The sequence below is a fragment of the Orcinus orca genome, chromosome 4, assembly GCF_937001465.1.
Source record: "Orcinus orca chromosome 4, mOrcOrc1.1, whole genome shotgun sequence".
Lineage (NCBI taxonomy): Eukaryota > Metazoa > Chordata > Mammalia > Artiodactyla > Delphinidae > Orcinus > Orcinus orca.
Window position 1 is genome coordinate 4,986,228 of NC_064562.1, and position 19,828 is coordinate 5,006,055.

Below are 19,828 nucleotides of genomic sequence, written 5' to 3' on the forward strand. Positions count from 1 at the left end.
GTGAGTGGACCGCGTTCTGGAAGAGAGGTCACAGAGGTTCGGTGACACTTTCATTGCCCCCGACCAAGGGTATGTGCTGTCAGCGTAAGTTAGGACTGCTGATGGTGGCCTTGGTCACCTGGCTGGCACAGTGTCTGTGTGGCCTCTCCCCGTCTGCTGCGGGCAGGGCCCTGCGTCAGGGGCTTGGAGCTCTTCTGCGCGGCAGCCTGTCCTCCTTCCTCATCCGTCCAGCCAGTCAGTCGTTCATATCAACATGGACTCAGAGTGCTTACTTTACCCTTCAGGTCACCCCAGAACTGCTTTATTTTGTCGCTCACGTGGCTCCAGCTTTGGCCGTGGAAGCCGTGGAGCGCTTTCCGTTGGCTCCAGTGTTTCTTTAACGTCTCTCACTCTGTGTGTGTGTGTGTGTGTGTGTGTGTGTGTGTGTGTGTGTGTGTGTGGAGCGCTTCCTCGCTTTCTGGCACTACAGGATGCTCCAGACGTGCCTCGTGTATGTCCTGCCCCATCCCTAGAATCAGTTGTGTCTCCGTGTTGCCCTGTCCTTTCACTGTAGACGGAATTAGGTCCCAGGGTCTGGACCCCAGATACGCTTGTTGCACCTTGATGCCAGCAAGCAGGAGTGTGGGTTTGTGCCGGCTGTGTGTCTGTGTCTCTGTGCGTACTGCTGTCGGCGACGCCCGCACCTACATTCAGCGACGCGTGAGTGCTGCGGATTTCTCCGTGTTGCCCGCCATCTGTGAGCCCGTGGGCCGTCCCACCCTCCCCGCCCGGCTTATCTGCAAACCGCCCCCCATGGCGAGACACCCGGCTCCCGGCCTGCCGCGCATTTAGGTAATGGATTCATTGCAGGGCACACACGGCAGCGTCAGGGTGCTTACCCCAGTGCTCCTGTGGGAAACGCCTTTTTTAAACGAGAGAGCAGTGCTTGTGTGCAGTTCCTCTGACCTTTTGTCCCGCAGACGTCACTCGTTGCCAAGGTTACCTAGGCTGGCGCCTTTGGAGATGGGGAATGTTTGCAGCTGTCAGTACCAGGCCAGCAGAAGCTCTGAAGTCACAGCTGACACCAGTTCATCTTCATGATGAACGGGCTGCATGGCGGCTGCCCCAAAGCTCTGAACACACAAGTCACATCTGAAGAGTGACCTCAGGGTCTTTTTCTTCCCCAGTAGTTCAGTAAAGAAGTAACTTTAGAAAAGCTTCTATGTTTGGTTTTTGCTTTTTAAATCATCCTCTACAGAGAGGAGCTCGATCCGGATGAAGAGTCTGAGAGCACACAGTACGGTTCCCCGGCAGAAAGACAAGACACCGAGGGTCTCTGTCGCCCTCCACCAGCCCCTTCCCCGCACCTGCCTTCCGCCCGCGTCAGGGAGGAATGTTGTGGGTGCTGTCCGCGTGCCCCTCGTGCACCGTGTGCCCCGGGGCTGCAAAGCGCTGTCTGGGTTTGCACTCCCGAGGGCCCTCTGTTGTAGGAGAGCTCAGTTACTGTGGTGGCTTCCACAGTTGGGCCAGTTTGCTACAGTCGAGGTGAAGGGAAGGGGTTGGCAGGGTAGCCCTGAGTCAGGCCGTGAAGCCACATTTATTACATTTATTGAATAACAATCTTGTACCCCCTAGGCTGGCAGGCTCTGCCGGAACTGGGGCGATGTAGAAGATGAGTGACCCTTAGCACCCGCCCTCAGGAAGCTCCACGTAAACCCAGAGTTAAAACAGCGGGCGAAGAGTGCTGCCTCACCCGCCCTGTGGGAGCCGGGGGCCTGGGGGTGGCGCCTGGGACGGGGGTGTTCGAGGGACGACAGCTGGGAGGGAGGAAAGAACTGCATCAGCGTCGAGCAAAAGCGCCATTTCGGAAGCTCGTTTGCGCAGGGGTGTAGGTCCTGGGGCTGCCCGGGTAAAACGTGCCCGCAGCGTCAGGGACTGGGGGGCGGGGGGGCGAGCCTCCTCACAAAAGGCACCGGCGCCCTGTGAGCCCTTGGACTTAGTCTTGTTCGGGGCAGCTAAAGGGGGAACCTGATTGGCTCCATATTTTAGGTCTATTTGGTGCCTCGCCGACGGCTCCAGAAAAAACTGCGCCCGCATATTCGCTGCTGAAGTAGATCAGCTGGGCGGGGGGTACAGGACTGAGGGAGGTGGGCAGAAGACAGATTTTTTCCCATTAACTTTTTCTCCCCCGAACTCACGGCTCTGTGTGTGTGTGTGTGTGTGTGTGTGTGCGCGCGCGTGCACACGCATGTGTCTGTAAAGCTAGTGTAAAAGGATTATCTGATTTAGCATAAAATTTTTAAAAACAGTTCATTGGGTTTTTTCCCCTCTTTCCCTTTTTAGAATAGCACCTGAGAAGAATAGCCAACTTTTCTTCTGGGTTATTCAGTAGCTTTACTATAATAAGAGAGGAAATCAAATCTTAATTCTGAGCTGTGCCTTCATGCATTTTACCCTTCACGATAAGTGCCCCAGTGCCTCTTTACATAGCTTGTCACACACGCAGAGTAAGGAATAGAGCAATAACAAGGATATCCCATTTACTGCTTTAATGGGTTAGACTATATCCACCTATTTTTTTTAAAGACACTTCCTCAGTAAAGGAACAAACTCAATACCAAGCTCACAGTGTTTTTTACATTAGAGTATTAGCAGTTTACTCAACGGTCTTTGCCTTATTTCCTGATTTTTTGTATTAAGGAAGCCAAGTGAGGGAGACATCTATAAAATCTGATGTTCATCTTCATAGACTTTACTCATAGCAAGTTTGAGAACCATTTTTCTAGTGTCTTTGTGGAGGGTGAAAAGTAGGAGTAGGAAACTCACACGATGAGCTGTTGTCACTAGCAGAACATTGGAGGTGACCTAGATGTTCATCCTGCTTAAGTCACGTTCGTCCCACAGAGCAGCCCCACGCGGTGGTTGGAAGGGCACAGCAGCCTAGCAGGCCTCGAAATAGAACAGTTCTCTTAGATATATTTCTAAGTGAAAAAGAAAAGTTGATCAGCAGTGAGTTGCAGTAAACGGTCATTTATGTTTCAAGAGAAAAAGGGCATATACAAGATCTCTCTCCACATATAAAGATAGAAAAGCGTGTTCATCGAATGTGTCTGGAAGGGGTCCCCCCGGGACAGGGATGGGGGGAGTGCATTCTCATTCTTTTCTGGACACTGTGAATGTGTCCCCTGTGCATATATGAATCAGAAAGATAAATTCATTCTCAAGAGGTTATTTGAGTGGCTGCTCTTAGGAATGTTCAGGTAAGGTCTCGGGAGAGAGGAGGGATGGGTTTCAGCCGTGCTGGAAGGTGGTCCTGGAGGAGCTTGGGGACTAATGGGACACAGGGCATGGCGGGGGGACAAAGGGCGACTCTCCAGTTTCTAACAGAACGATGAGTGGGGCATGCGGGCATGCCCCATACGGGGGGAGGAGGCGCCCGGGGAGACAGGTGTTGAGCCAGCGTCTCAGTCACAAGTGCCCGCAAGTGCCCCAGCCATGAGCAGTCAGCTGTAGTTCAGAAAGAGGACACGGGCGGGGCAGAAGCTGCAATCTGGCGGTCGTGGCGAGGGGGAGAGGAAGGTCCAGGCAGCTGGGGCTGGGACCCGCCTCCCAGCCTGGTCAGCCGTCACCTCCATCCAGCTGCTGACTCCCTTCCCCAGCAGCACACTCAGATCACGGGCAGGAAGGTAATGTCTTCATTCTCTGTGCCCTGGAAAGTAGTAAAACCATCAGTGTGAGGAGAACGTCTAGCTCGTATGTTCAGACACGTTTATTAAGTGCTTTACGGTCAGCCTTCAGGACAAGAGCACGCGTCGTCATGGTGTTCAGACAGGACCTGAGTTTTGGCCACTCTGCCGTTTGGGTGTGAAGACTGATGGCACACACGCACACATGCGCACACACATGCACACACGCACACACATGCACACACACAGGGAGTGGGGGCAAAGGGAGATTCATGACCCACAGAGTGAGGTCGCCTGTGAGAGACAGGACAGAGAGGGCCCTGGGATGTGGTGCTCAGGGTGGGCCAGCATGGGGGTCTCCGTCCCCCTGGTTCTGGAGAGGGGCACCATCACCTTCACCACCACCATGACCACCTGCACCACCACCATCACCACCATCATCACCACCACCATCACCTTCACCACCACCACCATCACCACCACCATCACCTTCATCACCACCTCCACCAGCACCGCCATCATCGCCACCACCATCACCTTCATCACCACCATCACCACCACCACCATCATCACCACCACCATCACCATCATCACCACCACCATCACCTCCACCACCACCGCCATAATCGCCACCACCACCACCACCACCTCCACCACCACCACCATCGCCACCACCATCACCATCATCACCACCATCATCACCACCACCACTATCACCACCACCACCTTCACCAACATCATCACCACCACCATCACCTTCACCACCACCACCATCACCACCACCATCACCTTCATCATCACCATCACCACCACCATCACCATCACCACCATCCCCACCTTCACCGTCACCATCACCTCCACCACCACCACCGTCACCACCACCATCACCATCACCTCCACCACCATCACCTCCACCACCACCGCCATCATCGCCACCACCATCACCCTCATCACCACCACCATCACCACCACCATCATCACCACCACCATCACCTCCACCACCACCGCCATCATCGCCACCACCATCACCTTCATCACCACCACCATCACCACCACCACCACCACCACCATCACCACCACCATCACCTCCACCACCATCGCCACCATCACCAACATCATCACCACCACCATCACCAACATCATCACTACCAGCATCACCTCCATCACGATGACCACCTCCACCACCATCACCAACATCATCACCACCATCACCATAACCGCCTCCACCACCATCATCATCACCACCACCATCACCTTCACCATTACCACCAAACAGAAGAAAGATTTTCTTTTAATGGGGGATGGGGGGGGAGAGAAAATCCAAATGCTCTGCATACAGCTTTGACCATAGGAAACTTTTTAATAAATTCAGGCTTTGAACTCTCTAGAAATTTGTATTCTAATGCTTTGTTTCCGCCATGCTTGCCGATCAAGACAGGCATCACTGTCCTTCACATAATCATTTTCTTGTTCTTCATACGGCAACATTTCTTAAGCGTCTTATGTGCCAGACATTTTTGTCAGATGTGGGGATAGATCAGTGATCAACTAGACATGGAATTGTATTCAATAAAGGGGACACAGCGAAAGACTATAAAATGTAGGCAGGCACTCATCACCACCAGGGTGCTCAAGGAAGGCCTCTCCCGGAAGCTGAAATTTCAGCTGACTTGAGTGCCGCTGGTAGCTGGCTTGGTGAAGCCAGAGCAAAGAGCGTCTCAGGCCTGTGGGCCGCTGGGGCAGAGCCCGGGGGTGGGAGCAGGCTTTGCAGGTTTGTGTGTGGGGCGCGGAAAGACCGTTGTGTACCAGGAACAGAGGAAGGCTGGATGTCGTGAGGGGAGTGTGCCGGATGAGCTTGGGCAGGAATAGGGGCCTGGTCACATTAGCCTCTTTTCATTTTGGTGGCAGTGTTTCCAGATACACAAACAAGCCAACCTCAGAATTCTTCCCGTTGAAGGAATTATAGCAGCTTCTGAGCGCTTGACTTTCGCACTTCCTTTTCCAGTGTCAGGCTTGCTCCTTGGGGATTTTTGTTTCTCCTCCCCTAGAAGCTCCCCGAGGGCAGAGACCCACCTGTCGTGCCACGCTGACTGCTCCATCCCCAGCAGCGTGAATCCCGCCTGGCATATATGAGATGCTCAATGGATGTTTGAGTGAAGCGGGGGGATATGTCCCCCATGTGTACCAGGAGGAGTACACATGGATTGTTTTAAAGACTTACTGAGACGATCTAGTTATTTTCCTAGGGAACATCTGGGATGCGCTTTCCATGGATGCCTCTTGCTGGCGTTTTACTCTTAGCTGAAACGTCCCATTTTCACAAGGGTGTTCTCTGACTGCTGATGAGAGAGTAAACCTTTGCCCCCCTAGTTGCTTAAAGAAAATCACAGGAACTTATCACCGTCTGAAATCATCTTGTTTACTTATTCCACAAGTGTGAGCTTCTTAAGGGCAGAGACTGTCTCTATGCTGTAACTTTCTGCCCCAGGCCTAGGTGGTACCAGGCTCTTAGTAGGTGCTCAGAAAGTGTGTGTTGAGGGAATGGGTTTGATTTAAGAGTTTCAGGGCACCATTTGTTCAAATCCAAATCCTGTAGTCAGATCATCAGTACGGTGTTTCTAGTAAACTCTCCAAACAGCAAACGTATTTCCAGAGAGAGTTAAACATTTATCTTGAACTTGAATGACATGGGCCAAGAAGAGCCAGCGATCAGCACTTTTAAGCCTTTAGACTTATTCTTTTTTCTCACTGCTAATTTCTGCGGGAATAAATAGATGCTCGCTGAAGAGCCCCCTCAGTCAGGAGGGTGGGGATGAAAGCTCAAATTATTTTCTTATTAATGTACAAAACTCCAAAAGTCTTTGCAGTCTGTATGCATTAACATTTGTTCTAATTGTAAAATTATTCTAAAAAGAAAAGTGATACTAAAAATATTAAGGAGTGTTAGACAGCACTTTCAAAGCTGAAACTGAGCCGAGGTGTAATTTAACTGAAAGCCGCACATTTTACAACTGTGGCACCAGCTGGAGAATTTCTCTACCTGGCTCACGAAGCTGGGACCCACCCCACGTAACTCTCATGCAGAAGCACTTCGGTGTCCTGAGGTACCAGTCCCCTTAGCAAAGGTAGGGAAACAGCTGGGCACGCTTGACGCAGCCCTGGCGACGGGGACGTACACCAGGGCCCCAGCACCACTCCACGTTGCACTGCCTTGAAGACCATGGCCCAGGCCTGTCACGCGCACTAAGTGGTGATTGAATCCACCCTTTTCTCGTGAAAATGGCAATAGGTTACAAGCCAAGATTAGGTCTCTTCTTGCATTTGAGAGTTGTAGCTGTATTGTTTCCTAGAATATCTGATTGACGACATATACCACAGTACTTTTACATAGAAACCTTACTACATGATATTAAAATATTTTTGAGGAAATGCTGGAGAGCACTAAGCCAGTCCTTTAGATTATATTTCGTAAAAATTATTATTCCGCATTTTATAGTAGGGATAAAGGGAACATCCTCCTTGGGTTTTTATTATTTTAATTTTTTGCCTTTTTCATGTCTATGTTACAAGTTCTTGGTTCTTTTCATAATTAATCAGAATTAATGACCTCTCAGTACTCTGAAATGTCTTACCTAGTCCACCTTTTCCAAGAATTATCAGAGAGAGTGAGTAGCTAGCATTTACTGTATGGGGTGCTGGGGTAAGTGCTTTACACGTAGTTTTACACGTATTGATTTGTTTAATCCTCACAGGAACCATATGAAATAGGTCGGTGGTTTTCAAAGTGTTCTTTTGTCTGCAACCCATGCTAATGCATTTCATCATCATGATCCAGTAACAAACATCTTTATATATAACAAACAAAAGTGTCACCAATTAATGTTAATGCTGCAACCTACTCTATTTTCTTTTCTGCTCCTTTTTTAAAATACCAGTTTTGATCCGCTAAAGACTTCGTAGCCCACTAGCAGGTTGCAGGTCTCACAAAAAGTACTGCGGTGTGGTCCTTTTTTGCCCCCCATTTCACGGATGAGAAAGCTGACAGGTTAAGTGGACTGCCCAAGTGTCCCAGCCGGTGAGTGGCGGAGCTGGGATTTGAACAAGAGCATGGGTCTTACTTGGTTTACTAAACTGAATCATGCAGCAATACGACTTCCAGAAGGAAGTGGTCCTCAGGGTCATCGCCATCTTGCTTCTGTGATCAGGGAAAAAAAAAAGTACTTATAATACAAGTGCTGTAACTCACCTCTGTCTTCCACCTGCCAAGAAGGAGCTGTTATACCCAGCATAAGATCGGGAGAGAGATGGGACCCTGATGATTTGGGACTAGGGGGTGAGGATCTTCTGGTCTTATAAGGGATTTTGAAAACTTGGGGGTGAGGCAGACATGTCTAATCAGGATTTTTTTTTTTATTAAGTAGTACTGTGTGACTTTGAGGAAAAACTCTCTTCTATCTCCCTTCAAAATTCTCAGTAAAATTACCTACTTGCTGATACTTGAAACCAGGATTTGATTTTGGAGGTTGAAGTCCAGCCTCAAGGCTGACACCAAGCCAGCCTCACCTGGTAACACTTCAGCGCAGAAACGCCGTATGCTCAGCCAGCATTTATTAATTGTCTGTTGTGTCTCAGGCGCTGTCCTGGGTACAGGGAATCTGGACACATGTCCTGGGCATGTTGACTGGATCAGAAGAAAAGCATCTTGTGGATGCTCACAGCACCTCTGCGGTGGACAGAAGGAAGCCTGAGTTGTTAGCATCTCACCTTGTGGCCGGGGGTTCCCTGGTCTCACGGCTCTTCAGCTCTGTGTGGGATCCCTGTGCGCTGAACAGCGCCTGGCACGTTGTAGACACTTGACTCGCAGCCAGGCAAGTCGGATTTCAGAACTCACGTCAGGGACTCAGCTTCTTTCCATCTGCCTGTAAGAGTGTGAATAAAAGTGCGACCGTTCACGTGGAGAAGCTGCCTTCCGAGGGGTGTCCATGAGCATGGTATACTGCACTTCCTGAAGTCGGCCCGGGGCCCTGTGATCCGCCCGTGCAAACATCAGCCAGCCGACTGGCACATTCCACTCCCTTCTGCCCCCGACTGAGTAACATTTCAGTGTCCTGATTCCTTGACCCTGGGGGGTAAAGGGGAAAACATCTGTTTCGTCCCTCTGTTCTTCCAAACCCACAGAGCTCCTCCAAGCAGCCGGGGTTTGAAAGAAGCCCTTTGCCTGCCCTGACGGGGACCGGTGGGGCTGTGCGTCGGCCACACCTAGGGACGCACTGTGACGGCGGCCGCAGAGCGGCTGAGGGCAGCCGAGTCATCCAAGCAGAAAGCACGTCTAGGAGCAGATGTGCCTCCTGCAGAGCCGAGGGAGTCGTGAGGGGCGGAAGTGCCGTGTATCTGGAGGTGGCGGCGGGAGAGGGTGCTTTGCGGGGCAAGTACCCTTCTGCCTGGATTCCACCTCGAGACACAGGGGGACCAAGCAGTCAAGGGGGGACACGCGCGCGAGCCGGCTCCGTGTGCGGCACCGGCTCCCGGGCAGCAGTAGCAGTACTTCCGTGGGCTCTTCGTGGTATCCGAAATCTGCAGGCTGCCCTCTGACTTGATGAGTAATGTTTGTTTACATTTGGAATGTGGGGCTGGTGCCTGGTCACCGATGCCCTTGGGGTGTCTGCGACCCCTGTTCGTTTTAAAGGGTGTTTTCTTGGCTGTACCACAGCCTGAGAGGGCTCCCCCTGCTGGCTGTGGCCGGTAGAACCTGTACGGTTAGGTCCCAGGGCTTGTATAGGTATTTTTCACGTAGGTGCACGTGGGCTCCTGGAGCCCAGCTCTCAACTTCCCAATCTTCTTCCCGCAGCCTCCCTGAGCAGCCTTCTGATCACACCGTTCCCGTCTCCAAGCTCCTCTACGTCCTCCTCCAGCAGTTACCAGCGCCGCTGGCTTCGGAGCCAGACCACGAGCTTGGAAAACGGCATCATTCCCAGGAGGTGAGCTGGGTTCCCCTGGCTGTGCAGGGCACTGGGGCGGGCGGCCCAGCGATGCTGGCGGACACTGCACTCACTTACTGTCGGCACAAACGGGCCGGAGCTTTCCACTCGGCTTCAGCTCAGCCTGGAAGTTCACAGGTGAGAGGTTCCGGGAAAGACACTGGGACTACCTGGGTAGATTTGACATTGATTGAAAGTGAGTGTGTGCTCTCTTTGCACTGGGTCCCTTCCAGGTGTAGCCTTTGTAAGTTAGAAGGCTGGAATGGCTTACGGTGACTCACACCAGTGTGGTCTTTGAAAATATATGAACTCAAGGATGGTTAATTTTTGGTGAAACAAATTCTTAAACAGTCAACAGTCTGATTATGAATAGAGACAGCATCGAGATATTCTCTGCCTTCATTTCAGTTGGTTTTCAGATCTAAAGTTTAGTTATGTTGCAAAACTCACGTTTTTGGCTTATGATGATGTTACATCAGTACCTTCCCACCTCTTCTTCCTACAACCCAAAAACTTAAAAGGGAATTTAGAAATGAAGGAATTAATTACCTATGAAAAACCCACATGACAGTTGGTTACCTTAGTAAGTGAATAGAGGTCGGCATGTGTCGGCTCTGAGAAGGGGTAAAGAGCTGGCTGCAGGCCTGCACTTCAGGAGCTCACAGAGACGATGCTCACGTAAACAGTGGTGTGAAGAAGGTAAGTGCTAAACGCTCAGAGGGGCATGGGGGTGTGCGGCTCGGGGGCGGGACGCAGCCTCGCGGGAGGTCTTGGGGTTTGGGCAGCCTTCGTGAAGGGGGGCACCTGAAAGCACAGGCTGAGAAACGGGGGAGCCGAGGCGTGTGCAGGGCATCAGGCTGCTGGCCCCCTTCTCCCAAAATTAACATCACGTGTTAGTTCTGTTTGTTTGTTTGTATTTAAAGAAACATTATGTTCCAGGGCTTCAGGCATTTTCAGAATAATCTATAAAATGAATGTAAGGCTTTTCCATTAAAAATATTTTACTTACAAAATATAATAGAAATAATAGTGATACGTGACTATTATCACAAAGTTATAAATTACCAAAATGTTTTGGTGTAAAAATTTTATATAATATAATCAATAGTAATACTTCAGTCACTATCTTCATTCATCATAAGGTTTTGCTGGCTCACTTTTCTGCACATTCATTTGTTTAGGTCATCAAAATGTGTACGTCAATCGACGTAATTGAAAGCAGCATTAGTCATTCCTGGCAAATGCAAGCTGATAAATAATTTTTGATAACTTTTTTATTTTGGGAAAGTTCTTTGTGCGCATTGAAGCTGTTACTGGAGCTTTACAGGTTATAACAACATTGAGATAAATTTGTAATAAACCTTAAAAATATAAATTTTGGGTTGTTTGGCCTGAGGTGATCCAGCAGTGGAGGCTACAGGCTCTTTCTTGAGGCTAATGGCGGACTCTGGGAGGGCTCACGCCAAGGAGTACTTCCCAGAACTTCTGCTGCCAGTGTCCTTGTCCCCGCAGTGAGCCACAGCCACCCCCCACCTCTGCAGGAGACCCCCCAACACTAGCCAGCCGTGGGACTGACAGGGTCTCGGTGCTCTGGCCGGGTGTCAGGCCTGAGCCTCTGAGGTGGGAGAGCCGAATTCAGGACACTGGACCACCGGAGACCTCCCAGCTCCACGTAATATCAATGGGTGAGAGCTCTCCCAGAGATCTCCATCTCAACGCTAAGACACAGCTCCACTCAACAACCAGCAAGCTAAGTGCTGGACACCCTATGCCAAACAACTAGCAAGACAGGAATACAACCCCATCCATTAGCACAGAGGCTGCCTAAAATCATACTAAGTTCACAGACACCCCAAAACACACCACCGGATGTGGACCTGCCCACCAGAAACACAAGATCCAGCCTCATCCACCAGAACACAGGCACCAGTCTCCTCCACCAGGAAGCCTACACAACCCACTGAACGAAACTTACCCACTGGGGACAGACACCAAAAACTACAGAAACTATGAACCTGCAGCCTGCGAAAAGGAGACCCCAAACACAGTAAGTGAAGCAAAATGAGAAGACAGAGAAACACACAGCAGATGAAGGAGCAAAGTAAAAACCCACCAGACCAAACAAATGAAGAGGAAATAGGCAGTCTACCTGAAATAGAATTCAGAATAATGATAGTAAAAATGATCCAAAATCTTGGAAATAGAATGGAGAAAATGCAAGAAACGTTTAACAAGGACCTAGAAGAACTAAAGAGCAAACAAACAATGATGAACAGCACAATAAATGAAATTAAAAATTCTCTAGAAGGAATCAATAGCAGAATAACTGAGGCAGAAGAACGGATAAGGGACCTGGAATATAAAATAGTGGAAATAACCACCGCAGAGCAGAAAAAAGAAAAAAGAATGAGAAGAATTGAGGACAGTCTCAGGGACCTCTGCGACAACATTAAACGCCCCAACATTCGAATTATAGGGGTCCCAGAAGAAGAAGAGATAAAGAAAGGGACTGAGACAATATTTGAAGAGATGATAGTTGAAAACTTCCCTAATATGGGAAAGGAAATAGTTAATCAAGTCTAAGAAGCACAAAGAGTCCCATACAGGATAAATCCAAGAAGAAACATGCCAAGACACATATTAATCAAACTGTCAAAAATTAAGTACAAAGAAAAAATATTGAAAACAGCAAGGGAAAAATGACAAATAACACACAAGGGAATCCCCATAAGGTTAACGGCTGATCTTTCAGCAGAAACTCTGCAAGCCAATAGGGACTGGCAGGACATATTTAAAGTGATGAAAGGGAAAAACCTACAACCAAGATTGCTCTACCCAGCAAGGGTCTCATTCAGATTTGACGGAGAAAATAAAACCTTTACAGACAAGCAAAAGCTAAGAGAATTCAGCACCACCAAACCAGCTTTACAACAAAAGCTAAAGGAACTTCTCTAGGCAGGAAACACAAGACAAGGAAAAGACCTACAATAACAAACCCAAAACAATTAAGAAAATGGTAATAGGAACATACATATCGATAATTACCTTAAATGTAAATGGATTAAATGCTACAACCAAAACATTGTCTGAATGGATACAAAAACAAGACCTGTATACATGCTGTCTACGAGAGACCCACTTGAGACCTAGGGACACATGCAGACTGAAAGTGAGGGGATGGAAAAAGATATTCCATGCAAATGGAAGTCAGTACAAAGCTGGAGTAGCGATTCTCATATCAGACAAAATAGACTTTAAAACAGTGTATTACAAGAGACAGAGAAGGACACTACATAATGATCAAGGGATCAATCCAAGAAGAAGATATAACAATTGTAAATATTTATGCACCCAACATAGGAGCACCTCAATACATACGGCAAATACTAACAGCCATAAAAGGGGAAATCGACGGTAACACAGTCATAGTAGGGGACTTTATCACGCCAATTTCACCAATGGACAGATCATCCAAAATGAAAATGAATAAGGAAACACAAGCTTTAAATGATACATTGAACAAGATGGGGACTTAATTGATGTTTATAGGACATTCCATCCAAAACCAAAAGAATACACTTTCTTCTCAAGTGCTCATGGAACATTCTCCAGGATAGATCATATCCTGGGTCACAAATCAAGCCTTCATAAATTTAAGAAAATTGAAATCGTATCAAGCATCTTTTCCAACCACAACGCTATGAGATTAGAAATCAATTACAGGGAAAAAACGTAAAAATACACGAACACGTGGAGGCTAAACAATATGTTACTAAATAAACAAGAGATCACTGAAGAAATCAAAGAGGAAATCAAAAATACCTAGAGACAAATGACAATGAAAACACGACAATCCAAAACCTATGGGATGCAGCAAAAGCAGTTCTAAGAAGGAAGTTTATAGCAATACAATCCTACCTCAATAAACAAGAAAAATCTCAAACAATCTAACATTACACCTAAAGCAATTAGAGAAAGAAAAACAAAAACCCCAAAGTTACCAGAAGGAAAGATGACATAAAGATCAGAGCAGAAATAAATGAAAAAGAAATGAAGGAAACAATAGCAAAGATCAATAAAACTAAAAGCTGGCTCTTTGAGAAGATAAACAAAATTGATAAACCATTAGCGAGACTCATCAAGAAAAAAAGGGAGAAGACTCAAATCAACAGAACTAGAAATGAAATTAGAAATGAAAAAGAAGTAACAACTGACACTGCAGAAATACAAAGGATCATGAGAGATTAATTACTACAAGTAACTATATGCAAATAAAATGGACAACCTGGAAGAAAAGGACAAATTCTTAGAAAAGTACAACTTTCCAGGACTGTACCAGGAAGAAATAAAAAATATAAACAGATCAATCACAAGCACTGAAATTGAAACTGTGATTAAAAATCTTCCAATGGACGAAAGCCCAGGACCAGATGGCTTCACAGGCAAATTCTATCAAACATTTAGAGAAGAGCTAACACCTATCCTTCTCAAACTCTTCCAAAATATAGCAGAGGGAGGAACACTCCCAAACTCATTCTACGAGGCCACCATCACCCTGATACCAACACCAGACAAAGATGTCACAAAGAAAGAAAACTACAGGCCAAGATCATTGATGAACATAGATGCAAAAATCCTCAACAAAATACTAGCAAACAGAATCCAACAGCACATTAAAAGGATCATACACCACGGTCAAGTGGTGTTTATCCCAGGAATGCAAGGATCCTTCAATATATGCAAGTCAGTCAATGTGATAAACCATATTAACAGATGGAAGGAGAAAAAACATATGATCATCTCAGTAGATGCAGAGAAAGCTCTCGACAGAAGTCAACACCGATTTATGATAAAAACCCTCCAGAAAGTAGGCATAGAGGGAACTTTCCTCAACATAATAAAGGCCATATGTGACAAACCCACAGCCAACATCGTCCTCAATGGTGAAAAACTGAAACCATTTCCACTAAGATCAGGAACAAGACAAGGTTGCCCACTCTCACCACTGTTATTCAACATAGTTTTGGAAGTTTTAACCACAGCAATCAGAGAAGAAAAAGAAATAAAAGGAATCCAAATCAGAAAACAAGAAGTAAGACTGTCACTGTTTGCAGATGATGTGATACTATACATAGAGAATCCTAAAGATGCCACCAGAAAACTACTAGAGCTAATCAATGAATTTGGTAAAGTAGCAGGATACAAAATTAATGCACAGAAATCTCTTGCATTCCTATACACTAATGATGAAAAATCTGAAAGAGAAATTAAGGAAACACTCCCATTTACCATTGCAACAAAGAGAATAAAATACCTAGGAATAAACCTACCTAAGGAGATAAAAGACCTGTATGCAGAAAACTATAAGACACTGATGAAAGAAATTAAAGATGATACAAATAGATGGAGAGATATACCATGCTCTTGGATTGGGAAAATCAACATTGTGAAAATGACTCTACTACTCAAAGCAATCTACAGATTCGATGCAATCCCTGTCAAACTACCAATGGCAGTTTTCACAGAACTAGAGGAAAAAAATTCACGATATGTATGGAAAGACATAAGATCCCGAATAGCCAAAGCAATCTTGAGGAAGAAAAACGGAGCTTTAGGAATCAGGCTCCCTGACTTCAGACTATACTACAAAGCTACAGTAATCAAGGCAGTATGGTACTGGCACAAAAACAGAAATATAGATCAATGGAACAGGATAGAAAGCCCAGAGATAAACCCGAGCACATATGGTCGGTCACCTTATCTTTGATAAAGGGGGCTAGAATATACAATGGAAAAAGACAGCCTCTTCAATAAGTGGTGCTGGGAAAACTGGACAGCTACACGTAAAAGAATGAAATTAGAACACTCCCTAACACCGTACACAAAAATAAACTCAATATGGATTAAAGACCTAAATGTAAGGCCAGACACTATAAAACTCTTAGAGGAAAACATAAGCAGAACGCTATATGACATAAATCACAGCAAGATCCTTTTTGACCCAGCTCCTAGAGAAATGGAAATAAAAACAAAAATAAACAAATGGGACCTAAGGAAACTTAAAAGCTTTTGCACAGCAAAGGAAACCATAAACAAGACCAAAAGACAACCCTCAGAATGGGAGAAAATATTTGCAAATGAAGCAACTGACAAAGGATTAATCTCCAAAATTTACAAGCAGCTCATGCAGCTCAATAACAAAAAAACAAACAACCTAATCCAACAATGGGCAGAAGACCTAAACGGACATTTCTCCCAAGAAGATATACAGACTGCCAACAAACACTTGAAAGAATGCTCAACATCACTAATCATCAGAGAGATGTGAATCAAAACTACAATGAGGTATCACCTCACAGAAGTCAGAATGGCCATCATCAAAAGATCTGCAAACAATAAATGCTGGAGAGGGTGTGGAGAAAAGGGAGCCCTCTTGCACTGTTGGTGGGAATGTAAATTGATACAGCCACTATGGGGAACAGTATGGAGGTTCCTCAAAAAACTAAAAATAGAACTACCATATGACCCAGGAATCCCACTACTGGGCATATACCTGGAGAAAACCATAATTCAAAAAGAATCATGTACCACAATGTTCACTGCAGCACTGTTTACAATAGCCAGGACATGCAAGCATCCTAAGTGTCCATCGACAGATGAATGGATAAAGAAGGTGTTGGCACATATTTACAATGGAATATTACTCAGCCATAAAAAGAAACGAAGTTGAGTTATTTGTAGCAAGGTGGATGGACCTAAGTCTGTCATACAGAGTGAAGTAAGTCAGAAAGAGAAAAACAAATACCGTATGCTAACACATACATGTGGAATCTTAAAAAAAAAAAATAGTTCTGAAGAACCTAGGGGCAGGACAGGAATAAAGACGCAGATGTAGAGAATGGACTTGGGGACACAGTGAGGGATAAGAGTAAGCTGGGATGAAGTGAGAGAGTGGCATGGACATATATACACTACCAAATGTAAAATAGCTAGCTAGTGGGAAGCAGGTGCATAGCACAGGGAGATCAGCTGGGTGATTTGTGACCGCCTGGAGGGGGGGATAGGGAGGGAGATGCAAGAGGGAGGGGATCTGGGGATATATGTCCACATACAGCTGATTCACTTTGTTATACAGCAGGATTGTAAAGCAATTAGACTGAAATAAAGATGTTAAAAAACAAAAAAGAAAAAAGCATAAATTTCAGTACATCTGGGTCAGACGATTCTTAGGGAACATTTTGCTAAAGATTCAGTTCTCCACACACGTCCATTTTGTGTAAGTCTGAGTTGAATTTTCAATGTATCTTTATGCACGGTTATTTTAATGTTTCCTCTGCCATTTCCTGTGACTTACAGAGGTCTTACAAGAAACTGGAAGCGTCTTCATGGGCTGCATATAATTCAGAATGCCTGTTTACGCACTGTGTCACTACATCGTCAATTATACGGAAATTTAATTTTAAAATGGGCTTCATTACTAATAATTTCTTCTTCTGAAGCTTCATATGAAAGTTGTGGGTATTTTCTATCCAATGCAGCAATCTCTACATTCAATTTCTGTTTCTGTGCTTGTGAATATTTGCTTTGCAATGTTGCTGCAGTTTTCAAAACGAGATATTAACAAACTCTTTAAAGAATTCTAATAGCTCCCTGATGTACTTTATCGTGTTGTGAACCGTAGGCTCTTCCTTTGTGATAGTTTACTGCCCTGGGGCTCAGGACGAAGAGCTAAGTGTTGTGCAGACTCCACAGGGGTGGGCTCTGGACAGACAGACTGCCTCCCCTCGGTCCGTGCCTTGCCCCAGCCCTTCCCCCCTCCCATGGCCATGCCGTCTGCCACCGCCGCCGCCTATCTGGGCCCAGGTACCAGCCTTGGGGCCTTGTGGCACCGCCTTGGTTCTGGACTCGTGGGTGTGTGCCTGACCCCAGGCCAGCGACCCAGCTTCCGACCCCGCGCCGTGTGCTCGGCTGCCTGGTGTCTGCCCTGCCCACGCCCATGCGTCACCACCCCATCAGACTTCACTTCCAGAGCGCAAGTTAAAGGTGACACGGTTAAGAATCAAGGTAGCACCCGGAGAACGTCACCGCGAGCCTGGGCCCTCCTGAGAGCAGCCCCGCAAGGCGGGGTGGCAGGGGGGCGCAGGCTGTGCGCAGATGGTCTGGACTCGCCCTTGCCTGACACCCAGGACGGAAGAGCCGCGGGCGCTCAGCTTCGGTCACTGTGCTCGCGAAGACCCTTCGATTACCGGGGTCGCCGCCCGTCTCTCCCTTGTGGCAGGTGTGTGGGCGGGGATTAGTTTCTGACGCGGGACCGGAGAACACTGGGTACCAGGGATGCGATCGCCTCCGGCTCTGAGAGGAAGTCACCGCACTCAGTGACCTGGTTCCTGAGAGAGTGCAGGGCGGCCAGGGAGGATCTTCACAGTCTTACGGTTGGTTGCTCGCTGACCCCGTGCCACGTGGGGAGCTTCGGCGACCGGCAGGTGGGGGGAGTCGGCGGGGGGCAGTTTACCCGCTGGCGCAGAGGTGCTGTCCGTGGAGGAGAGAAGCTGCGGATTCCCGCCTTAGTGCGGCTGGTGAAACCCTAAAGAGGCAGGTATGACGTCCCAGAAAGGCTTTGGCCCGGAATTGTAAAATGAGTAACCAGAAAGAGTCGCTGATGAGATGTTCCTTGACCTGCAGAAATGGCGGTTTCCTATGTTCCAACATAACCCATAGATTCCGCCTCCATTCAGAGCTGACATAACCAGTCAGACTGAGCAGTCCTGAGGCCAATTACAAGTCACTGAGATGTATTTAAATAGTTTGGGATCTTGAAGTATTTACAAGGTATGTAAGTGCTCATTCATGTGTCAACAAAATTCTATTTGAAAAATCCAGTGTGTAGCGTGGTCTCCCTTGACTTGAAGGCCTGTCAGCTGGCGTGACCGCTCCCAGCCCGTCCCCCCAGTGCATGGGTCAGACGTGGCACCAGAGCCCCTGGTCACTCCCAGTGTCCGAGCAGCGAGCCAGGGCTAGCAGACAGAACCCCTGGGCTGTGACTCCGGCGTGGTCACTGAAAAGCTTTCTGTTTTGAAGCAGGTTGGTTAGTCACTCTGCCCCAGTTTTCACATTTGCAGAATGGTCCGTGTATCCTGCCTGTTGCCTTGAGGGTACAGCTAGGATGAAGTAGTTGTGTGCATACTTAAATTTTTTAAGACGTTCTGAAACGTGCTTTCATTGTAGATTGATCTTAAAAGTATATTTACAAATACCGCATGACCTGATTTATCCTGGTTTGCGTGGTTGATCCAAGACGACAGATTGAATGAGGCTCAGTTGCTTTAGAATTCAGCAGAGAGACATGGGGAAGCGGGTAAGAGGCACGCACGCTATTAAAGCTGCGGGTGTTTCTCAGAAATTCGGCAGACGGCACCGTCCGCTGTGCTAGGTGCAGTTGGCTACTGTTTCTAGGGTGGAGCTGAAGCCGACACACATCTGCAGAGGGCTCAGTGGTCACTGCAGTCTGATTATTAAGGACCACATTGGCCAAGATGAGTGGACTGATGGAGTCATTTTACTTTTGCAAAAGGGGGGAAATAGGAGATAACGAAAAAGAAAGGGTTGTAAGAAAGAATTGGTGTCGCATAAGCTCAGAATTTCCTCTACAGAATAGGAGTAAACTGGTGCAGAAAAACAGAGTTATAGGACGAGCACTCTGGAAAAGAAGAGGGAGCATGGTTTGAAGTTAAGTAAAATGGTAAGAGCGCCTCGAGAATTTCCTTCTGACGAGCAGATGATTAGGATCTAGGGATTTCTCAGAGAAAGCAATTGCTGGTTTATTTTAACGGGCAGCATTTACAAGAGCATCTGGAAACCATGTCCTTCCCGCGCCATGTCTGTCGGCGAGGACTTTTACTGATTTACCAGCCACACCTAAGTCTCCGGCATCTTGCTTAAAGTGGAGCAAAACAATGACATATCCCTCTGAGGTTAGGGCAAGATGTCTTCTCCTTTCCTTTAAAAATAAGATAGCTTTCCTGACCATAAAACTTCTGATGTGTGTATGTTTTTAAGACATGGGTATGTTGGAAATCACGGGAACATTACAGGCTGTGAGCAGGGCACTACAGAACAAGTTAAAGACCAAGAAGGGGGCTTCCCTGGTGGCGCAGTGGTTGAGAGTCCGCCTGCCGATGCAGGGGA

General features: G+C 47.2%; 1 protein-coding gene across 11 annotated transcripts in view; it reads left to right on the top strand.

Annotated features, from left to right (window-relative positions):
- Nucleotides 1-19,828, top strand: part of FNIP2 (folliculin interacting protein 2) — a 135,958-nt gene that overhangs the window by 70,649 nt on the left and 45,481 nt on the right. For all 11 annotated transcript variants that reach the window (XR_007476957.1, XR_007476955.1, XR_007476956.1 and 8 more), the window contains one exon: nt 9,514-9,643. Coding sequence is in view for 8 of the 11 variants with exons in the window: in XM_033421526.2 (XP_033277417.1) it covers nt 9,514-9,643 (130 nt within the window). In the remaining 3 variants the exon portion in view is untranslated. The remainder of the gene's footprint in view (nt 1-9,513; nt 9,644-19,828) is intronic.